At 50.5% G+C, this 20,861-nt stretch overlaps 8 protein-coding genes across 8 annotated transcripts; 4 read left to right on the top strand and 4 right to left on the bottom strand.

Annotated features, from left to right (window-relative positions):
• Positions 1–466: 466 nt before the first annotated feature.
• On the bottom strand, positions 467–3,054 carry VE01_04989 (uncharacterized protein). Its single transcript, XM_018274455.2, has 2 exons — positions 2,054–3,054; positions 467–2,000 (listed from the first exon to the last, which is right to left on the bottom strand). The coding sequence occupies exons 1-2, from the start codon at positions 2,683–2,685 to the stop codon at positions 845–847; spliced, it is 1,788 nt and encodes a 595-aa protein (XP_018131577.1). The 5' UTR covers positions 2,686–3,054; the 3' UTR covers positions 467–844.
• A 119-nt stretch (positions 3,055–3,173) lies between these two features.
• VE01_04988 (uncharacterized protein) lies at positions 3,174–5,812 on the bottom strand. Its single transcript, XM_018274454.2, has 4 exons — positions 5,782–5,812; positions 4,959–5,597; positions 3,469–4,903; positions 3,174–3,413 (listed from the first exon to the last, which is right to left on the bottom strand). Exons 2-4 carry the CDS (start codon positions 5,102–5,104, stop codon positions 3,396–3,398), a joined length of 1,599 nt encoding a protein of 532 aa, XP_018131576.1. The 5' UTR covers positions 5,105–5,597; positions 5,782–5,812; the 3' UTR covers positions 3,174–3,395.
• Positions 5,813–5,925: 113 nt separating this feature from the next.
• On the top strand, positions 5,926–10,503 carry VE01_04987 (uncharacterized protein). Its single transcript, XM_018274453.2, has 2 exons — positions 5,926–6,534; positions 6,589–10,503. The coding sequence occupies exons 1-2, from the start codon at positions 6,326–6,328 to the stop codon at positions 10,388–10,390; spliced, it is 4,011 nt and encodes a 1,336-aa protein (XP_018131575.1). The 5' UTR covers positions 5,926–6,325; the 3' UTR covers positions 10,391–10,503.
• Positions 10,504–10,821: 318 nt separating this feature from the next.
• Positions 10,822–14,594, top strand: VE01_04986 (uncharacterized protein). Its single transcript, XM_018274452.2, has 4 exons — positions 10,822–11,560; positions 11,620–12,639; positions 12,752–12,858; positions 12,974–14,594. Exons 1-4 carry the CDS (start codon positions 11,151–11,153, stop codon positions 13,135–13,137), a joined length of 1,701 nt encoding a protein of 566 aa, XP_018131574.1. The 5' UTR covers positions 10,822–11,150; the 3' UTR covers positions 13,138–14,594.
• On the bottom strand, positions 13,180–13,977 carry VE01_04985 (uncharacterized protein; the record flags this gene model as incomplete). The annotated part of the gene is made up of 1 exon (XM_018274451.1): positions 13,180–13,977. One exon carries the CDS (start codon positions 13,975–13,977, stop codon positions 13,180–13,182), a length of 798 nt encoding a protein of 265 aa, XP_018131573.1.
• Positions 14,595–14,665: 71 nt separating the features above from the next.
• On the top strand, positions 14,666–16,194 carry VE01_04984 (uncharacterized protein). Its single transcript, XM_018274450.2, has 2 exons — positions 14,666–15,258; positions 15,341–16,194. The coding sequence occupies exons 1-2, from the start codon at positions 15,051–15,053 to the stop codon at positions 16,063–16,065; spliced, it is 933 nt and encodes a 310-aa protein (XP_018131572.1). The 5' UTR covers positions 14,666–15,050; the 3' UTR covers positions 16,066–16,194.
• A 1,230-nt stretch (positions 16,195–17,424) lies between these two features.
• On the top strand, positions 17,425–18,270 carry AXE2 (carbohydrate esterase; the record flags this gene model as incomplete). The annotated part of the gene is made up of 3 exons (XM_018274449.1): positions 17,425–17,826; positions 17,862–18,041; positions 18,097–18,270. The coding sequence occupies 3 exons, from the start codon at positions 17,425–17,427 to the stop codon at positions 18,268–18,270; spliced, it is 756 nt and encodes a 251-aa protein (XP_018131571.1).
• Positions 18,271–18,493: 223 nt separating this feature from the next.
• Positions 18,494–20,786, bottom strand: VE01_04982 (uncharacterized protein). Its single transcript, XM_018274448.2, has one exon. The coding sequence runs from the start codon at positions 20,402–20,404 to the stop codon at positions 18,788–18,790; it is 1,617 nt and encodes a 538-aa protein (XP_018131570.1). The 5' UTR covers positions 20,405–20,786; the 3' UTR covers positions 18,494–18,787.
• Positions 20,787–20,861: the final 75 nt, after the last annotated feature.

Genomic DNA, 20,861 nt, shown 5'->3' with positions numbered 1-20,861 from the left:
TGAGAAATGAAATAATCATGATCGGCGGAGACGATGAGGGTTAAGGAAGGTATTGAAGATTCCAACTAAACGTACGAAGGCACACAGTGGCGAGAGGGGACGACGGTGACAAAAACGGGCGGTGGTAAGAAGGGGGACAGTGAGAAATAAAAGGGTGGCAAGATATGCGCGAGGTGGTAAGAAGGGCAGTGGTCATCGCTGTTGCTCCGTGCTGCAAGACAAGGAATCGGGTTCATGGCCTCACACCGTGCTGCACGCACTGGTGGATTTCTTCATAGGAACTGTGCTGACACCATCCGGCTTATGCAGTGAGTGCATATAGTTGGACCATTCAGAGCGATGGTATGTGCGGCTTGGGAGAGAAGGCCCAAATATTGAAAATAACGACATAGCGACGACCAACCAGGTAGGTCTACAGCCTCCCAAGACTACCACCCGAGTGGATTTGTCTATATGGTAATATGGTAATATGTAATATGGTTGTATTAGGTATTTATACTGTACTGTACTATATAGAGCCAGCACTCCATCCTCCTATCGACTGATGAGATCTGACTGTTATCGCTCAATCAGCCCCATCCTCCTTGCGTCCTTATTTTATATCCCAGAAAAAGCCCATCATCGTCGCCCAAAGATGCGAAAAGTTAATAAAACACACACTGATATACAAAAACCCTAACTCGCTTGTTTTCAACCGGCCAAAATTAAGGCAACAATGCCAAGAAAAACTCCCGTCCTGGTATATATGTTCAAAAGCCCTTCGCCGGAAGTAACTCTTCCCTATCTTACTCCCACTTGTTGTAAAAGTGCTTCGAACCGACAGTTTGCAGCTGGCAGAGACGCCTCAGTATGGCGGGTACGTTCTTCCCCCAGCACGTCCGTTCTGAGCTGCAATCATGTTCCCCTGTCGCCTTCCCACACTTCCATTCGCGTTCTCGTGTCCAGCACCCCCATGAGAGCCTTGCTGCGTTTGCATGCCCCCATTATTCCCTTGTTGCATCTGCATCCCTCCATTACCGCCCTGCATCTGCATTCCGCCACCATTCCTCACCGCACCAGGGTTATGCGAGTACGCGCCCATTGGCGCCTCCGGAGCCCGTGACGGCCCCTGTGACAGCTGCTCTTGGATCTGCGCACCAGCGTAGTGCTCTTCATCCGCGTCAGCGTCAGCGTCCGCATCGCCATCAGCATCAACATCCATATCATCGCCCGCCCCATTTGGCTGCCCATTCTGCAGCTGGCCACTCAAACTGCGCTGCCCCTGCATCCCCCCGCCGCGACTGCTACGCACGACCTCGCGCCAGCGGCCTACGGCAGACTCAATGCGTTTCTGCAGGTTATCATCGGGGTCGCTGAGGCGCCATCCGACAGATCCGCCACGCAGTCCCATCTCAGCCAACTCAACGGCCGTGCGTTTGCCGATGTGCATCGTGCTCGGAGGCCGCATCTGGAACTCGCGAGGCTGCTGGCAGCGACTGAGATACTCGACCTGCTGGCGCAGATGCTGGTTCTCCTGTGCACTAGCCTCGAGCTTCTCGGTGAGAGAGGTGATTTGCTGGTCCTTCTGCCCGACGGCGCGGGCGAGCTCGAGTTTCCAGAGCTCGGCGCGGTTGGGCGGCGGGAGGGACATCCAGAAGGAGAAGGAGGCGTGGAGGTGGGCGTTTACTTTGTCTTCGAATTCTTGGGCGCTGGCGTTGAGAGAGGCTTGCATGGCGGGGCTGGCGTGGTGTGCGTAGAGGACGTCGTCGGGGTGGGGGGGTTTGGCGTTGTTCATGGCACGGGTGACTCGAGAGTGGTGGAAGGCGTCGCGGAAGAAGTTTGTTAGGGAGTCGTATTGGGGTTCCACGGGAGGGGTGATGGTCCAGGAGGTCGAGACGGAGGAGAGCGGTGTGAGCTGGTTGATGGTTGGGGGTGGAGGGAGGCAGGTGAGGCAGAGTGTCGGGAAGTCGAGAGAAAGAGGGTCGAAGTCGAACGGCGACTCGTGTGGTTGAACCGTTGCACTGGTATATACGTTAGTTTAGTGTTATAGACATGAGAAAACTTAGCAACTTACACAGCAGCCCTTATGCTCCCTAGAATCTCACGAAGTGCCAATTCCGCAGCCCGGGCGTTATCCAGTGCCTCTACCATCTTCTGCTTCTGATCGAAAGTGCTCTTCGCTAGCATGTGTCTGTTCGGGAAGCGCTTTCCCTCCCTATCACTGCCCTCGCCGCTATTCAAGTCGTTCCGCTGGTTTGCAAGCGGGATATTGTTAATGACCCCTGTGCTATGCCAAGTCGCAACATTCAGGGTCGTCTTAACCTTCCCCTTATGGTCCACCATCGGCTGCCTCGTCACCATGCTTGGGCTCTGCATCGGGGTGCCATTTGTATGTGGGCTTCCGCTCGCCCCCCCGCGAGGGGTCCCCGCGGGAGTACTGTCGCGCCGTGAAGTACTATTGCGAGGCTGTCTGCGCGTGATGGCGCCGCGCATCTTCCGGATCTCATCGACATCGTGTACGCCATCTGCAGGTTTAGGGTTCTTCTCTTTGATGTAAAGGTCGAGATGTCGGCCGAGGGATGAGGAGGTGAAGGGCTGCTGGCAGAAGGGGCACGACCTATCCTTAGGGGCGTTGTTGGGGTTGGCTGAAGGTTTGGAGATGGAGGAGTCGGCGACGGACCCTGGAGTGGAGATTTGCTCGGCCATTACGCACTGAGATGTAGGAGGCCTTCGTTGAGCATCTGTGGGTTCGCTGTTGTATTAAATAAAAGAGGTATAAAAAGGGGCAGAAAAGGAAAAGGAGATGCGTCGGCGAAAGTGCGGCAGAGGGCACGGTGAAGAGGTGAATAGGAGGAGCAGCACAGGTATGGAGAAAGTTTAGGTTGGGAAGATCTTTCGGGAAGATGCGAATGATAGGGGACGTGCATTCAGGGATAATTGCGACTTAGCGCTGATTGGGTGAGCGGGCGGGTCCAGCGGATTAAGTAGTCGGACTTAAACCCCAATTGTTTGACGCCACAGACGCCCTCGACATCGCTTTGGGGGAAATAGTGCTAATGAGCATGCAGGTTACAGTTCACATTTCCAGGGGAGCAAATACTCCACTCAACACATACTTTTACTAACTCTACTGGATCGAGACGTTCAGCTACACATGGATTTTTTTTTTCATGGCTTTTTGTCGTGCAGGTTTTGTCATCACACAGGCCAGGCACAGTAATCACCACCCGAGACAAGACAAATAGCTGGAGGCTTGAGCAAGGATATAAATTCTAGTTATGCTGTCTAGTCTACTCGTAGTAAAGACGGTCGAATGAACCCATTTAGAAACTCACGAGAGTTGGCAGATATGCCAAACCCATCCCCACCCCCACCTTGGCATGCTCTCCTTGCCATAGCTGAAAGAAAACGGCAAATCATTGCAAGAGAGGATCCTGGACATAATGTTAGCACACTGCGAAAATAAAAGTATCGGATAAGGTAGCTTACTCTGAAATGCTTTTGGGAGTTGCTCTGCTTGTTGTTGCCCCAGTTGAACTTTTGGCGGTCGTAGAACTCTTGCTTTCTAGCACGCTTTTCAAGGACAGCAACCTCCTTCTTCTTCGTCTCGGAAACACCCATCATGCCTCTACCGCCGTTGGCACGTGTGTTGAGTGCTCTGCCACGCTCTCTGTCGTTGCGGCGCGCCACTCTCTCATCGACCTCCTCTTCGTCATCCGAGCCCCTCGCGGCCTCGATCATGTACTGCTCTTGACGCTCGGCAGGAGATGGGTGGTTGTGAAGGTTCTGTTTGTAATACCTAGCGAGGGATCTGTGTCCAACAGCGCGTCCAGACGGAAGGTGGAGTTCGTAGTCGGAATAGTAGGCTGCGTGCCTGTGCTTGTGAGCGTGAGAGTGGAAGCCATCAGTGTTCTTATGAGGTCTAGGATCTTCCGAAGAGTGGTGTGGGTGGCGATCCAACTTCTCGTAGCGGTGCTCGCGTGATGCGAGGGGCACGGCTGTAAGATCGTCGGAATCCAAAGAAGACGTCGAACTATCAGTCTCCCATCCCTCAGGATCCTCCATCTCCTCATCACCATCGGCGTTCTTAGCTATGCGTCTGCCTCCAAGCTTGACACCACCGCTCGCCTTGCGGTCGGTAGCCTCGTCCGCGGACTCATCTTCATCATCCTCCTCGTCAGAGTATGTGCTTCTGAAATCATAGAACTCGCCAATCTCAAGCTGCTCCTCCTCGGTGCCAAAGGGAATTGTGCAGTGGCCCTTATCCCGCATGTGTGTCTGTAATCCGAATACGTTCGACTTGTACTTGCTGCAGGTAAGGCACTCTTGGAATATGTTGATCTTCTCGAACAAAGAGGCAATCAATCCATCCAAATCCACCAAGTAGTTGCGTTCTGGGATGAACATGTTGTGGATTTTCTCCATGTGGTTTACGTTCAGCTGAACGGTTGGGGAGTCGTAGTTGCAGAAGAGGCAGCGCATCAACGGGACCTCGATCTTCTTTGGTCCGGCGTCCTCCGACTTCTCCTCGGTCTCGCCGTTCAAAGATGTCTCCTTCAAGTCCTTTGTAACTTCGGCAACTTCTTCCTCATCTTCATCCTCCTCCGACTCTTCTTCAGACGAGGTTTCGGTTTCCGCAGTGGCGGTAACCTGCGAGCTGACAACGGAGCTCGCGTCATCGGCAGTGGCGCCGTTCTTGGACTTCCGGAGCAAAGCCACCTGCTTAAGGTGCTTCTGGCTCCCTACGTGGTTGTAAAAGGCGTTCTCGCTGAAGTATGTCTTCTCGCATGCCGCGCATGTCTTCTCGTATGCGGCCTTCGAGGCAGCGGCGGTCGATGATGCCTGGGCGGCGACAACCTTCTCGGCGAAGACGTCGGATGAGATGGGTGGCAAAGAGGTGACACGGCGCTTCAAGTTGTAGCGACTATTTTTCGTTAGGAAACCGAGATGGGAAGATGGGGAAAGTGAAGGGAACTTACTGCCAATCGCTCCTCATGTGTCCACGCTGGAGCTCACTGTTGCGGAAAGCAACTTGACATGTGTTACAGGTGTATGGGTGAGAAGAGGGAGGCTCTGATGCACCCAAGCCCGGAGCTGAAGGACGGCTTGCAGCCATGGTCGCCATCTTGACGTATATCAAGAATGTGTATTGTTTATTTGTGTGTTGTATGTGGGTTTGAAGAGGTTGTAGAAATGTGGTTGCGGGGTCAGGCTGAACCTTTTTCTTTGATTTGCAATCGATAAGGCGAAGGAGGGGAAGGAAAACGAAGAAAATAAGTTTGGCGAGGGGGGGTTAGATGTACTCTAAGTAGTAGTGACCTCCGCCGGCCTGGTTCCCTACTGGGCTAGTTTGATAGGACGAGCAAAGGCTTGGAGATCTGAATAATTATTCTTGGCTTAGGTAAATAGGAATGAAGTCATTCTAATGGGTGAATAGAAACCAGTTAATTCGGGTATTTAATTCTAGGGTTTTTACGGTGGCGATAATTGGGAATAATTGTGTGTTGCGATAAGCGTGTCAGGGCCAACAGGCAGCGATGGCGAGGCACGGGTGGGCTGCGATTGCTGAGGCCGCGACTACTCGAGTACTTGGTGTAAATATGTCAGAAAAGAAGAGTCTAGCATCTCCTAAGTGCCATGATTACTACTATCTCTATTTTGAAGCGTTGATATTGACTAGGGTTCCGCCAGGAGCGAAAGGGAATTGTGGAATAAATAAATAAACACACGCGATGAGAACTCACAGTCGATATTCTGCCCAACACAGATACAGAGTCATAATAGTGAACCTAGTGGACATACTGTGCGATGATAAGCTTGGCAGACTCACAGCCAGACGTTGGTTGACGCTACATGCGTCATTCCCAAGACTTCAGGACTTGGAACCCTTACTACTGATTACTATTGACTTACTACTGAGGCACGTGTGAGGCACTATAATGCTGACTAATTAAAGCTGAAAGTTGAAGTGCTGCACAACTCTACATACCACTTCATAATTGTATATACATTGGAATCGACTTCGTGCCTGTGGAAATCGGGTTTTGGAGTGAGATGAAGCTAGAGTATTATTGATCCGGAACGACTGCCGGTGCTTGCGGGTGTGGAGTTGCCCAAAATTGCCAAGAGCCCTGTCCTCGTCTGTGCTGAGTGGTGCGTATAGTGCTGTGGCGCTGACAGACAACCTTGCGGCTTCTAGACATCACGCTCTTACCTCCAACGTCGATCATAGAGCCCCCAGCTTCATTCTTCGTACATACATTCATACATACATCCTTACAAACGTATCCATATCGCCACCGGTGAAGGCTCGACCTCCACAGGCCATCCTCTTCACATCCATGTTATGACTCGCGATACGCCCGCCAACGGCTTCAATGTCGACCCCCAGGTACTGTCAGCCTTGTGGGCAGCGCAGGCACCTTCGTTTCCACGCCTGCCGCCCGACGCGCCTCCGGAGCTCCTGGCGAACACTGTCGACGTGAGGGATCCTCAGCGGGTGTATAGCATATACCGTGCCAGCAGGCGCTATAATTTCCAGCTCCTGGTCGAGAGGTAAGCATTGACCCGCCGCCCATTTGGTTCGGCATCGCTAACAGATCCGAATAGATTCATCTTCCAGATACGATATGGCTGTCGGGTGCCTTACTGCACGACAGCTACCTGCTTCACCTATCGCAGGCGAGTCGCTGGCGCAAAGCCTATTCGGAGATACAATGCTACTAGTGCCAGGACCCTGGCGTGCCATTTAGCAACCCAAGACGACCCCGAATCTGCGCTTTGCCCTCACATGAACGCACACCCCGAAGCCAAACAACCTGGGAACCCCCCCGCATCACAACATACCAAAGCTCGCTCTGGTGAGTCCAGAAAGAGTGCTGAGAAAGATGGTCTTGCAAAAGAAGCTGTCGACTTGCTGGTAGAAGACTACAATAGGAGGCGCCTTGGGGCAATATCAGAACGACTCCCTCGATCATCTTCCGACGAGCAAATCTCGGGCGCAGATGCGACGCGAGATAAGCAACTAGTTGTGCTAACTCGTGAGGATGGCGAAGTTGAAGACATATCGTTGAGCTCTCATTTGGACAACCAATCGGTGAAGATAGACCCCAGGTCCTTCGTACAAAACGTATTCAACACGGATGCCATGAAAATGCTGGAATGGTTGACACCTACCAATTTTGGATCGTTGGCCTCGTCGTTGACGGGCATGATAAATTTCCTTTCGAGTGATTCGGCGCCCAATCCGGCCGAAACGCCGCCCGAGGCATCCCAAGGAGAAGCCGAGCCGAAAAATGTTGGACAACAAACTCTCCCAACTTTACAGGAAGGTGATGTACTCGGGTCGTTGCCGGCATCGGAAATCGTACCATATAAGTCGAAATCCGGAACACCAGGTACTACGACAACTGACGGGACAAGTGCGGATAGGCAATCCACAAGTGCCACTTCTGGTCACAGCAGACATCGCCGGCGCGGTGACCTGGCGTCATCTCCGCCAGCGCCAGCTTTCAAACCTCTGAATTCTGCTGTCTTGCCCGAAGTTAGACGACGCGACTCTGGCGAACACGACAAATCCGTGAAACTACACAGAGGAGGCTCGTTTTCTGAAGATGGCGTGTCGCAACGCCGCAGGTCGAGCGATAGCCACAGCTCCATATCGTCAAAGAAGACTCGGATTGGCCTGTCCCCAAGCATCAAGGCTGCTAATACTTTTGCAACCCAAGAGACCCCGCTGCCAGCACCCAGAGGAAACGAATTAGCATCGTCAAAGACATCTAGTGTCACTAGTATGGTTGGTCTGGGACTGGGAGACAATCTGGCTAAGGGCGCGTCAGTCTTCAACGCATCTGAGAAGGCCAGGCAAGAGTCTCAACCAAGTGAATCGGAGAATCCAAAAGATGAGAATTTACCACAGTCACTCAGCACCTTGACAGTAGATAGTATTGAGTTACTATGCAATATTCTGTTGGCTGACGGTATACTCAACTTCAAGACAGGCGGCATATCTTCTATGGATGAAGGGAGGCTATGCAAAGCAATGTCCCGTCCGCCAAAGTTAAAGATTCAGCGGCAGCCAAACACAGCAAAGGGCTGGAGGATTTTCGCAGAACAGAGCCTGTTCTATGTGCTTAGCGACCGCAAAGCTCTAATCCGGTCGTTTTCAACAGAATCAAATGTTCTCTTGGATAGCCGAATGTTGATATATTGCCTAGCGCGTATAAGCAGAGTTGCGTTTGATGTTCTATTTGATGGACTTTGGAGTGTAGCTGCAGACCTGTACGATATGCCTCGGCAGCTTTCAGATATACAAGATGTAGGGAAACTACAACTCGGCGGCGACTTGCCCAGCGGTTCTCCAACAACGAAGGAAGAGGCTTCAAAAATTATGATCATATGCCTACATGCTTTGGTTGCAGCTGCTCCATACTCGCAAAACTTATTCGTCACGCGCCCAGCATCGTTATCGCGAGGAAGAGGGTTATCTTATACCCGTCACTACCCGTATGCGTCAGATTATGCCCTCAAACTTGACGATGTTCTCTCCAACGAGTTGGCTCTCAGACTAGCTCGGCGACTATTTGCAGCAATTTCTGCGAGGCGTCGTTTCCAGGAACTGGAACGGCTTAATAACTGGGAGACCGCAGGACTGGCACAGGGCACTGACATCTTGGATGATGTTCTTGAATCCTTGGAATCATTTGACATTGAGAGATCACCACCCTCACCAGACACGCAGCGATTGCCAGATGAAACCAGGTCGGCAACGATACTTATCGACTGGGCGCGAACAGTTATACTGCAAGATTGGAAAGCGACTCCAATTGTTCCTGCTGATGGCGCCTTTGGAGGAGCGTTAGCGCTCGTCAAGGCAATATATGACAGGCGCAAACCGCTTCTTCTTACAGAGCAGAACTTTCGCGCGGAATTCTTTGCGGACCGTTTAGATTCCACGGAGATGCCAGTCGAATGGTTGACATTCGCGCCTAATAGGAAGTCTGTTCACCTCCTCGACTACCCGTTCCTCTTCAGTAAAGCCAGCCTTGTTACCTATTTCAGGGCTATTAACTTCTCAAGAATGAGTGGTGCGTTTGACTCTGCGGGAACTATGACTATCCGTGTTACATCGATCGCATACTCGGCACAATCGAGCCTTGTCACAGACCCAGCCCGCAGGGACCATCTCAATGAGAAACTCCGTGTCGCAACGTCGAAGTTTCTCGTTCTACAAATTCGCCGTAGCCATGTTCTCGTGGATGCCTTCGATAAGCTATGGAGACGCGAGGAGAGAGAGCTGCTCAGACCTCTAAAGATCAAACTGGGCGAGGAAGCAGGTGAAGAAGGGTCCGATTCTGGAGGTGTCCAGCAAGAGTTTTTCCGCCTGGCGATAGCAGAAGCACTGAATCCGGATTACGGCGCGTTCACGATCGATGAGCGGACAAAGATGATCTGGTTTCAAGCTAGTTCACCAGAACCATTGTGGAAATTCGAACTTATTGGCCTCCTGGTTGGTCTCGCCATCTACAATGGATTGACCCTCCCAGTCACATTCCCCAAAGTTCTATACCGCAAGCTCCTTAACCAGCCTGTCACCGAACTGCACCACATTGAAGATGGTTGGCCTGAGCTAGCTGCTGGCCTCACTTCCCTCTTGGAGTGGGACGAGACGAATGGCCTGGTTTCTGATGTCTTTTGCCGGACCTACGAATTTAGCGCCAACGTCTTCGGGGCCCCGGTTTCCATCGACATGTCCGCGCCCAACCCCTCACCCTGGCCCCAGTTCGCCTCCCTATCCCACACGAAGATCTCCTCCGAGCTCGCCTCCGAGGCCGCCGAAGCGCCCATGGTCGATGCCTCAAACCGCAACGACTACGTCAGTGACTACATCTCGCATCTCGCGACCCACTCCGTTGCTCCTCAATTCGGCGCCTTCCAGCGCGGCTTCCTGACCTGTCTCGAGCCGCGCTCTCTCGCGCTCTTCACGCCCTCGCTCCTCCAATCCACGGTAGAGGGTGTGCAGGAGATCGACATCGCTGAGCTGCGGCGGTACGCGCGCTACGTCGGCTGGGATGCTGATCACCGCGCCATCAAGGACTTTTGGTCTGTGGTGCGCCGCTTCGGGACTGAGGAGAAGAAGCGGCTCCTTGAGTTTGTGACGGCGAGCGATCGTGTGCCCGTGGGCGGCATGCGAAATCTAGTGTTTGTGGTGCAGAGGAATGGGGAGGGGGAAGAGGGGGATGTAGCAGAGGAGGAGGGAGAGGGCACGGAGGGGCATGTAGGAAGGGGGAGGCTGCCAACGAGCTATACGTGCTATGGGACGCTTTTGCTGCCGGAGTATAAGGATCGGGAGACGCTGAGGAGGAAGCTGAGTATGGCGCTGGAGAATGCGAAAGGGTTTGGGTTTGCGTAAGGGGGGGAGGAGTTAAATCATTTCAAGGAGTCGGTTTTGGCATGGGTAGCGTATATCCTTCTTGCGGTACATACAATCGCAGATTAGCGTTTTAACGACGAGCGTTTACTTGTAATTACGATCCATAATGAAAGCGTGAAGAAGCTGTAATCACATGGAGCATTGCTCATCTACCCCTATCTACAGTTACTTCATAGAAATAGAAGCGGACTTGACTATACCCGCCATAACTTCAAACTTACCAATTTCCAAGCTCGCCTTAGCGATCATCAATCCATTTCAGCCACGCCGACAGACCACCCCAACCCCAAACCACTGCCGACAATTATCCATAACCCCACGATCCGGACCCTCCCATCACGCTCCCGATATCAGGTGAGTCAAAAATGCCGTTCTCGGCCAGGCACGCACATGGAAAATCGAGGTTAAGACAAACAAGCTAACGCAAGCTACGGTGTGGCGTCGGGTTCGGTAAATGTTGGCCCCGATCAAAACGTCTGGGGTCTGTGCCGTCTGTGCCGTCATGCCGCCACTCATTGGCCGGGGTATAGTCTAGGCCGACGGGAAAACTGGGGGTATGCATATCAATGAGTGGATTTTTGTTCGGAGAGCGCCGCCCCGTAGGGGCGAGGGTGGAAATATTTTGTGGATTGGATAAGCAGATGTTTATATATGTTTATGTGATTGAGTCTTGCTGTTAGTTTTTGCTTGCTATGGATAGGAGCTTGGATTTATAGCGAGTGTTTTTGTTTTTGTTAGTATGACGACTTCACCAGTCAGTAATGGCGCCTTCATAGCCGGCGAGGACGACAATGGCGCCTTGGGACATGAGTTGGAGCCGAGTACGCCCAGTGACGGCCTGGATACCGTGACCTCCAGCTTACATAGCAAAAGCGAGGAAGAGAAAGACTTGGAGAATGAGTCTGAGCTCGCCCCAGAGTCACATGGGAGACCTGTCAGCGCGGCTGGCATGAGCCGCCCAGTGACCCGCACCAGATCGCAGAATGGATATGGCTGTGACGATATTGAGACAGTAGAGGTGGCAGAGGAGGATGACCCCTTTATCGTCGGTTGGGATGGAGGAGATGCGGATCCGTTGAGCCCAAGGAGTCGGAGCAATTTCCAAAAATGGACGATTGTGCTGATTAATTCGGTAGCAGCTGGCTCTGTGTAAGTTGCACCCCTCCTATGATCACTTTGGTAAAGGACCAGTGCTAATGCTTGGATAGAACATGTGTTTCTTCCATATACACTGCCACTTATGAGCAGATCCTGCCGGAGTTCCACACCAGCCGGATCGTAGCCACGGTCGGACTGTCTCTCTTCATCTTTGGCCTTGGCTGCGGGCCTATGCTTCTCGCGCCGCTCTCCGAGTTCTATGGCAGGCGTCCCATTTACCTGGTCTCTTTCGCTTTCTTCATCATCTGGATCATCCCCTCCGCCGTTGCCCAGAACATGGCCACCATCCTAGTCTCTCGCTTCCTCGACGGCTTCTCCGGCTCCGCCTTCCTCTCCGTGGCTGGCGGCAGCGTATACGACCTCTATTCGCGCGACGACATGCAAGCGCCCATGATGGTCTTCACAGCCTCACCCTTCATTGGCCCCGTTCTGGGTCCTCTCGTCGGCGGCTTCATCAACCAGTACACGCACTGGCGGTGGACGTACTACGTGCTCCTGATCTGGAATTTCGCGCTGTGGCTGCTCATCATCCTCTTCGTGCCCGAGACGTACCACCCCGTGCTCCTGCGCAACAAGGCGCGCAAGATTCGCGCCGAGACAGGCGATGACCGCTATAAGGCCCCGATGGAGCTGAGTACCAAGACCATCCCGCACGAGATCCGGATCTCGCTGTACCGGCCCTTCCAGCTGCTAGCGCTGGAATTCATGGTTTTGAATCTCTGTGTCTTTTCTGGATTCCTGCTGGGTATCCTGTACCTCTTCTTCGGCGCGTTCCCGCTTGTATTCCGCAATAACCACGGCTTCACGCTCTCGCAGATCGGGCTGACGTTCCTTGGTCTCTTGGTGGGAATGCTGATCGCGCTAGCGACGGATTCGTTCTGGTATAAGAATTATAGGAGGCTCGTCAAGAATAATGAGCATGATGGGGGCGCGGAGCCGGAGCACCGGCTGCCTCCTGCGATTTTGGGTGCTGTGTTAGTTCCTGTTGGGATTTTCATATTTGGCTGGACGACGTACAGCAGTGTGCACTGGATCGTTCCGATTATTGGATCTACCATTTTTGCTATAGGGTATGTTGATTCGGTTATTGCTGGTGAATTTGCAAATATGGGTGGTCGTTGTTGTCTCGGGTTTAATATTCCCCGATTGTATACGTTGATGCTGACTTGTGTCTCACTATAGGAATCTTCTCGTCTTCACAGGAATATTTACATTTCTTGTTGACGCTTATCCTCAATATGCCGCTAGTTCACTGGCAGCAAACAGTTTTGTGCGCAGCTCTTTTGCTGGTATGTTATATTTTCTCCATTCTTGTCTCATTTTCCCATCCTCTACCATTGCTACAAACAAAAAGAAACTGGAAGAGACTAAACAAGTTTTGCGCATCTCGCTAACCCTCATCAGCTGTATTCCCTCTCTTTGGCGTGCAAATGTATAATAAGCTAGGATATCAGTGGGCGACCAGCGTACTCGCCTTTATGACAGTAGCGATGATGCCGTTCCCATACCTTTTCTTCAAATACGGAAAGCGAATCCGTGCGACGAGTCGCTTTGCTAAACCCAAATAAAACGTTATCAGAAATATACGGGGAGAGGTTTAGATCTATATATCAAGGGCCTAACGTACCATACCCGTTGATCAACTCGAAGATCGATGTGTGTGAAATTTGGTCCTCTTGGGGGACAAGATACCACCAATCTGAGTTACCGTCTAGGCATTCCCAATTTGTACCATCAAATCCTTGAGCCTTTAGTGGACCTGGTAATATAAAATTCGCGTCGCTCTTACACTTAGGGTTTTTATCAAGTCGACTTAACAAGGCTGTTGGCAATAAGACCAACCTATCTGCATTCTTTGCCGTTATCTCATCAGTGGACGGACCATTTAGAGCTTCGAACTTTATGCGACTCCAGCCTATCATCGAGCAGTACATGGGATTTAGCTTCTGCCGGGCAAGATGCAAAAATGATTTCGCACCGCCTGGCTGCATCCCAGAACCAAGATTGAACCATCGCGTGGCGACTATCACAATCCCTGGTCCTCCGAAATCGAGGAAATCGATTCGAGAGTCCGAGAGGCAATCCCAACACTCCCATGACATATCGTAAATGGAGGACTTGTATTTGACGAATCTGTTGTCCATGGGACCGTCCATCGGGGAGCCGTGGCATAGTGTAATGCCAATTCGCCTGCAGAAACTGAGGGCATGGACTTTATTTGACACTGTTCGTGGTTTCGGTGGGCCGAGAATGCAGGTCTGCGTTCGCAGCAGGAGCTTGTTAGAAGCGATCCGCGCTTCGGTCGATATGAGAGTGACGGTTCCATGATCCTTGTTGATTTCAACCTCAGTATGCTCGAAGATGTCGAGTGGAATCCCGAGCTTGGGGCCGCGACGGTGGCACTCCATTGCTAGCTGGACGTGGACATACTGCAATGCATAAGCCGAGTTCTTGTGAAGAAGGAACCTTTTATCGGTTCTGACGCATGCTAGAGGTTGTTCATTTGGCGGTGTGACTGGCTTGCGTACTGAGTTGCAGGTATGAAGCCTAATGCACCTGTGGCATACGTAGTATCCTGGGTGCTCTCTCACAAGAGCTGTAAGGAACCTAAGTCGAGCGCGTCGAAATCGGCGAAGTAGCGGTAAATAATCATAAGCAAATATATCATACAAGGATCGATTGCATAAGGCGAGGCAGGCAATAGAGCCTGTAGGAAGGTGTTTCGTTATGCAGAATAATAGTTCCAGTGGTAGATGGAGCATGTTTCTTGGCTCGGCGTCCGTGGTGATTTTGCTGGGCTTAGAAGCCATATTTACCTCTTTCTACCTACGTCCCTTGAAGGCGAAGATTTGAGTAGGAGAATGTAATGTATATCTATATATATATTACTTGTGCCGTCTAAAAAGTTTTCACGGAGAAAAATATGTCATGATCAAAGAATATTAAACAGTTGCTCCAGCCCAAACCGCCAACTAGTCGGTCAGTCATCGATTGTCTGGTCCAACCGCTAATTTAAGCAGCAATGAGTACGACGAATAGTAGGTACTTTACAAATAAGTAATTTACATACAAATCGTAGTATAAAGCTATCTTAGTTAGTTGTTAGACCAGCCGGACCACCAACTAAAACATTAGTGGCTGGGCCGGCCCGTTCATTAACTGCCCGCTAGCTGGCCAACAACTCAGTTGGTGATTCAGCTGGAGCATGTTCACATCTTATATAAGCATGAATATTCCCAGTCATGCTGACGACCCCACGTTTCACGGATCTATATTATGCCTGAAAACCCTCTCCTTCGTGCATCTATCTTCTACTCTACATCATTCATTTTATGCACACATTTCGATACCTCAGGCTATTCAGCCATTAATACCTAACAGCCTCACTGTTTTCTCTCGACTACATATCATCATAAACACCTTGACCATCGCCTTGCGCTTCCACCATAGCAACGTCGTCCCAATATAGTGTATCTATATCATGGCTCGCACTAAACAATCTACCCCCGGGACGGGCGAAAGGCGTACAACTTGGACTCGATTCCACCTGCCACGTGGGCAAGATTGGCCAACATGGTCGCCATCCCGCTCGGGTCCGCATCGCGGTCCCCTTACAGGTGTTCCAGGCATCAGCAATGTCTGGCTGGGGAGAAAGGTCGAGGATTCTGAGCAGGCTGCCTTGATCATTCGTGAGTTTTCCGGGCTGAGTCATGTCGCTGGGCCATTCAGGGGATTGGAGCTTAATACATTGTTGACCCATGATAAAATTAGTCTGGAGAACGAAGGACGCCTTAGAGAAATTCCAGGAGTCTCCAGCCTGTGATGAATTTCTGCAATACCTGCCCGAGAACGGCGAGCAATCCTCTCTCGAGTCCGGTGCATTGCTCCAGGATGTGTCTCTGGGCGACGCCAACGACGGTTCCTTGTCACCGGCACCGTCGCGGTTCCTCAGTTTCCAGTGGGTTAGCGGCATTGGTTTTGAGACGAATATGCAGCGCCGCGTAACATTCACCGCTCTCGTGATACGATACACGAGTGACAGCATCCCCCAGTCGTCGCGGAGAGCTACGTTTAGCGCTGTGCGCAAGGCATTCGACGAGTTCTGGCCAAAAGGTTGCGAGGATATCAGTTCCACACCTATGCAGACTCATTTTTGGAAGCAATGGGCCATAGTAGACAATAAAGACGCCTTGGTGGACAGCGACCCTTGGCAGCTTGGGGAGCAGGTGGCGACAGCGGGAAATGAGGGCGGTCGGATGGTTTTGTGCGAGTTTCGTCAGTGGAATGGTTATAGCGGCGCCACTCCTGAGCGTGAAGAAGCCACTGCTAACAACCCGCTGACAAGGGAATCATGGGCCCAGATGTTTGCAAAGGTGATGCCCCCGGTTATTGCCTGGGCGAAGGAGCGCTGGGACATACAGTTGCTACCCGAAAAGGAAGAGGAAGAGGGCGAGTACGAGGAGGACTCGGGGAATGACCGGAATATGGAGGGATAGAACTTACCTCACCGCCGCGATGAATAACTGGGTGATAAATGTTGATTTAGTACAGATCTCGTGTTTAATATATCTATAATACCGATGGCATAATAATACCTAGTGTTTAATGCAATTATTTATTATTGGGGATCTTTATTTAGGGTAATTAATGCCTTTAGGCACAAATGACTCAGCGGATACAATTTTTTTAACTCATATACCTATCGAGTGATTCAGGAGCATTTAAAGGAGAGTTAGTAGAGAGCGACAGGAATTTTTGCAGGGAGTAGCCGGACCCTATCGCAGATTTGTGCACTATAGAGAACGAAGACAATTTAGTTTCATATTGCACTCGTGGCCTTTTCCACAAAGGATTGCAGCGAGTCAATGCCTCTATTATCCCCACCCTTCGATTTAGCCAAAATGAGGGGAGGCCCTCCTTGAGTCCGGAACTAGAAGTGAGCCGCCTAAATAAACTCCCCCCCTGATCGGCATTGTCTCAGCATAACGGCAGTTGTGAAATTATCAGGATTCGCTTATACCCCGCTTCAATATAGGGCTGTAGACCACGTCATTTCTTCGCGGCCGCCTGCGATTCCTTGGGTACCTTCTCGGTATAAAAAGGGATACTTGGCGAATACTATATAGATCTACAGTGTGGGGTGCAGCCTAATATCCGGCCGATCCAGTTTGTATAACCACGTGACATGCCCCATGACAGGGTCTCGTCTACAAGCCCTTAGGTTGTTCTGTAGATCGAAATCTTGACTGGTAGACGTGCAGACGCATGAATCTGCGCTCTAATTCCTAGTCATTATAAGCCTTCTTATATGATGCAAACCCCTAGTCTTGTACGGGAAGCTCCGGGTACTTATTGAGACAGGTTTCAAGTAATTCAGAGTTGAATAGAAATGGAAACCGACTACTGGTTTCATACAAAGACTTAGTATTGAACAATCTAGTATATAGTCTATACTAGCCACTGATCTACACACTGAACCACTAAGTTTAACCCTGGTCATGGTTCCTTCTAAGGCTTTTTTTGACGGCATTGTTTTGTTCTTGGTGAAAATCGTTTCGTATATAACAGTGATAGGCGCGTTTTACAGTGATCGGCCACATATCTTACCCCACACTCAGCTATTACAGTGATCAGCGTGAATAACAGTGATCGGCCACATATCTTACCCCATACTCAGCCTAAAGTTAAAGCTGCCATTGATCCGATTAACATCACTGCAATAATGAGAACTGATTACCCGTAGTTGTATATAAAGCTCTATCATATCTTCTTGATATCTATATCGCCACCAAGAGCTCCCAATACATTCTACTCACACCAAATCCAACTTCCAACTACACATTTTCCAATCCAAGATGCTTTTTAAGACAACAGCTGTTCTCGCCCTTGTAGGCGGCGTGCTAGCTAGCCCTATGAAGCGTCAGAGCAGTTGCCCTGGCATTCATGTCTTTGGTGCTCGTGAGACAACAGCTGGGGCAGGATTTGGCTCTTCGGCAACTGTCGTCAATGGCATTTTAAGCGCCAATGCGGGCGCAACTTCAGAGGCCATTAACTACCCTGCTTGTGGAGGCCAGGCTTCGTGTGGAGGCGCCAGCTACTCCCAGTCCGTCCAGGCTGGTTTTGCTGCAGTAGCAACCGCAGTCAACAACTTCAATAGTCAGTGTCCTAGCACTAAGCTCGTTCTGGTTGGATATTCCCAGGTAGAGCGCCCTACTTTAGACTCTGCACCCGACAATGGCTTCCCGAAACGCGGCCATGTCAATATTTTCGAGTCCTTGCTTACAGGTTATAGGGGAGTGAAATTTTCGACACTGCGCTCTGTGGCGGCGGTGACCCCAACCAGGGCTACACCAATACTGCGGTGTTATTCAGTGCATCAGCCGTTACTCAGATCAAGGCTGCTATCTTCATGGGTGACCCACAATACGTAGCTGGCCTTCCTTACAATGTAGGAACGTGCGCAGCCGGTGGAGTAAGTATCATGCTACTACTATCTTGTTAATGAACTAGCTAATGATATCCGTTAGTTTGACGCCCGTCCCTCTGGCTTCTCATGCCCAAGTGCATCCAAAATCCAGTCCTACTGCGATGCAGCCGACCCATACTGCTGCAATGGCAGCAACGATAGCACTCACAATGGCTACGGCGCCGAATACGGAGCCCAGGCGATCCAGTTTGTTCAGAGCAAGCTTTCGGCATAATCGCGTGTCTCGAGATATCGTTCAAATAACGGCTGCCAACAGCAATAAATGGGTTATTTAGTAACTATGAGTACAAAGGCAGTCTAGGTGGTGGAATTGTGAATAAGATAACAGTGCGCTATAAACAAAATATTATCTTTGTACTAGCTGGAAATTATAAATTATGATTGTATTCAATATAATTATAAAGACGCTAAAGTAGTCGTAGATTAATGGGGGTGTTCCTTGTAGAGATCTGACGATAATGTACGTATTACGCGCCCGGAGAAGATGCGATCTTAGCCATACCATTATAGGGAGTGATAGATATAGAAGAGTGTTGTGTTGTGTTGTGTTGCAACACGTGACAGTTTTATGGGGTGGATAGCGGGTACATATATATATATAGATGACGGGAGGGAAGCTCAAAATACCAAAAGGGGAACTGTCATAGTGGTAGAGGAGCTGGGAGGGGGCTCTTAATATGATATATCACAGTCATATCATCAGTCTGGGTTGATTAAAAATATCACATTCCTTAGATACCTTTGGAAGCCCCGTGATTAAGTAATATCTGTACAACGTTGAAATGGTGATTTTGCGAAGCACGAGTCACTGCCATTTTGCCCTGCCAACCCGAAGCTATTGCTCCTCTCTCAAGCAATAATTTTACAACTGATTCGTGTCCGGCCCAAGATGCCCGGATCAATGCTGTGAGTCCAAACTGGTCTTTTTCATTGACATTGACACCGGAGTCGAGTATTCGAAGTATAGCCTCCGTGTGTCCATTTGCTGATGCTGTGCCTAGGGCAATGACCTTGGCTACTTTATCTGAGCAATTTGAAACATTATTCGATAAGGCCGCCATGAATCCGTTTTTTGCAGCCGCTATTATAGGACTTTCCAGCGTCTTCAACCCAGCTTCGACGTCATCAATGCTTCTTGCTGGCAACTGCTTGCTAGATTCATTTTTGGCGTCGGTATGTCCTTGATCTTCTATCCCGTTTCGACGCTTAAATGCCTCGCGTTCTTCAAGAAGGATCTTTTGTCGCGCCTTCCAGCTTGGTGTGTAAAATTTGACCATGCATGCTGCAATTGCTGCGAGTAATACACTTACCCAAGGGCCCCATTGTCCAATAACGTACGGCTTTTCGCTGGATTCAAACCCGCCATCGTGGGCTAGGATAAACACTTCGTTGAGGATGATCACAATTGCGACGGATGGAACGGCGAAAATTGTCCAACACATTGTCATGGTGCTAGGTTTGTACTCGCCTCTATTAAGCTCGTCTCTTGCATGTTTGCGTGCGCTCCTTTTGGATCTGGCAACTTTAGCGGTTTCAAAACCCTCCCTAGGCTGGTTGTGGCGAATTGTGTCTCTAAGTTCGGCTTCTGTGGATTTTCTATGCATTGGTATGCATCCAAACAAAGCAGAAATGACGCCAAAAGCTCCTGTTAGAGCAAGAGCACCTTGCAAGATATTAAAATGCCCAAATATCGCCTTCTTGGAAATGATTGCAATCTCGGATGTCGCGCGCAGAGGCTGGCTGCTTCCGAAGCAGGTATAACTGCAATTAAAGGTGTGGTCTAACAGCTGAGCCTGACTTGTTAACAGCATATTGGTGCTCGACCGACACTCCAGCTCATCGGGATATTCCCTGTGTATGGAAACTAAGCTGCATATAACTCCGATCGACATCAATGTGCCCCAGAATCCAAATACTGGGCTGTACTGGGATTCGCTTATAGCCTTCGATGTGGTAAATATTGGCAGGACGGCAAGGCATCCTATACTGATGATGGCCCATGTCCCTAACACGTCGATATCGAGGAGACCCTTTTCGCTCACAATTGCCATGATCAGAGCATGCACAGCTGCGGTGCTCGAGTACGTCATAATGTATGCTAGCGGACCCGTGACAAGCCATGGGTGAGAATGCCCGACGACCGCGAAGACAATCAAGGCGTAGTAAAGTAATCGATTCAGGAGCGAGTATTGGCCACTCAACGGGTATACACAAAGAATGCGATTTGCATCATAGGTCGCATTGTACGCTAGTGCGCCATGTGAGTAGTCCCAGTACTGGTACGGGTCAATGGGAGAGTCGTCAGCAACGCCAGGCGTGGCTAAGAAAAGGAGAAATGCGAGGGACATCGTCTCGCATAGTATGATAATAGTGATAGTTTCGTGGAAAGTAGATTCTTGAAGGACTTATTCATTATACTCGGAATTTGGGGGTTTTTAAAGCTGTAGCGCGAAGAATCCGACATTTGCTACGAAGCAAGGCACGATGGTGGCTGTGCATGTTGAGGCTTCCATTATAAGTCCCACGCAAGGCTCCGTCCCTTCCTACCATGAACCGCAACAGAAAGCGATAACAATGTCATTAAATATAAGTGGCTTCTATAGCCCCGACTTGGTTCTTAATGTTGTGGTGTTTACGGATACTAACTAATCGTCGGATCGAAATGTTCCCATTTTCAAGTTCGAGTTCGAGTTCGAGCCCAGGCCCACGCCCACGCCAAGTCATCCCGCATTACAATAGTGGCTAACCCACGCCCCGCCCCGCCCCGCCTTCGCTCTGGCCTGTCTACCCCTCGACAGCCCTGTA

The sequence above is a fragment of the Pseudogymnoascus verrucosus genome (genome assembly GCF_001662655.1).
Source record: "Pseudogymnoascus verrucosus strain UAMH 10579 unplaced genomic scaffold scaffold_15, whole genome shotgun sequence".
Classification (NCBI taxonomy): Eukaryota; Fungi; Ascomycota; class Leotiomycetes; order Thelebolales; family Thelebolaceae; genus Pseudogymnoascus; species Pseudogymnoascus verrucosus.
Note: the sequence above shows the minus strand (reverse complement) of the source record. Positions and strands in the feature narration are given on the sequence as shown.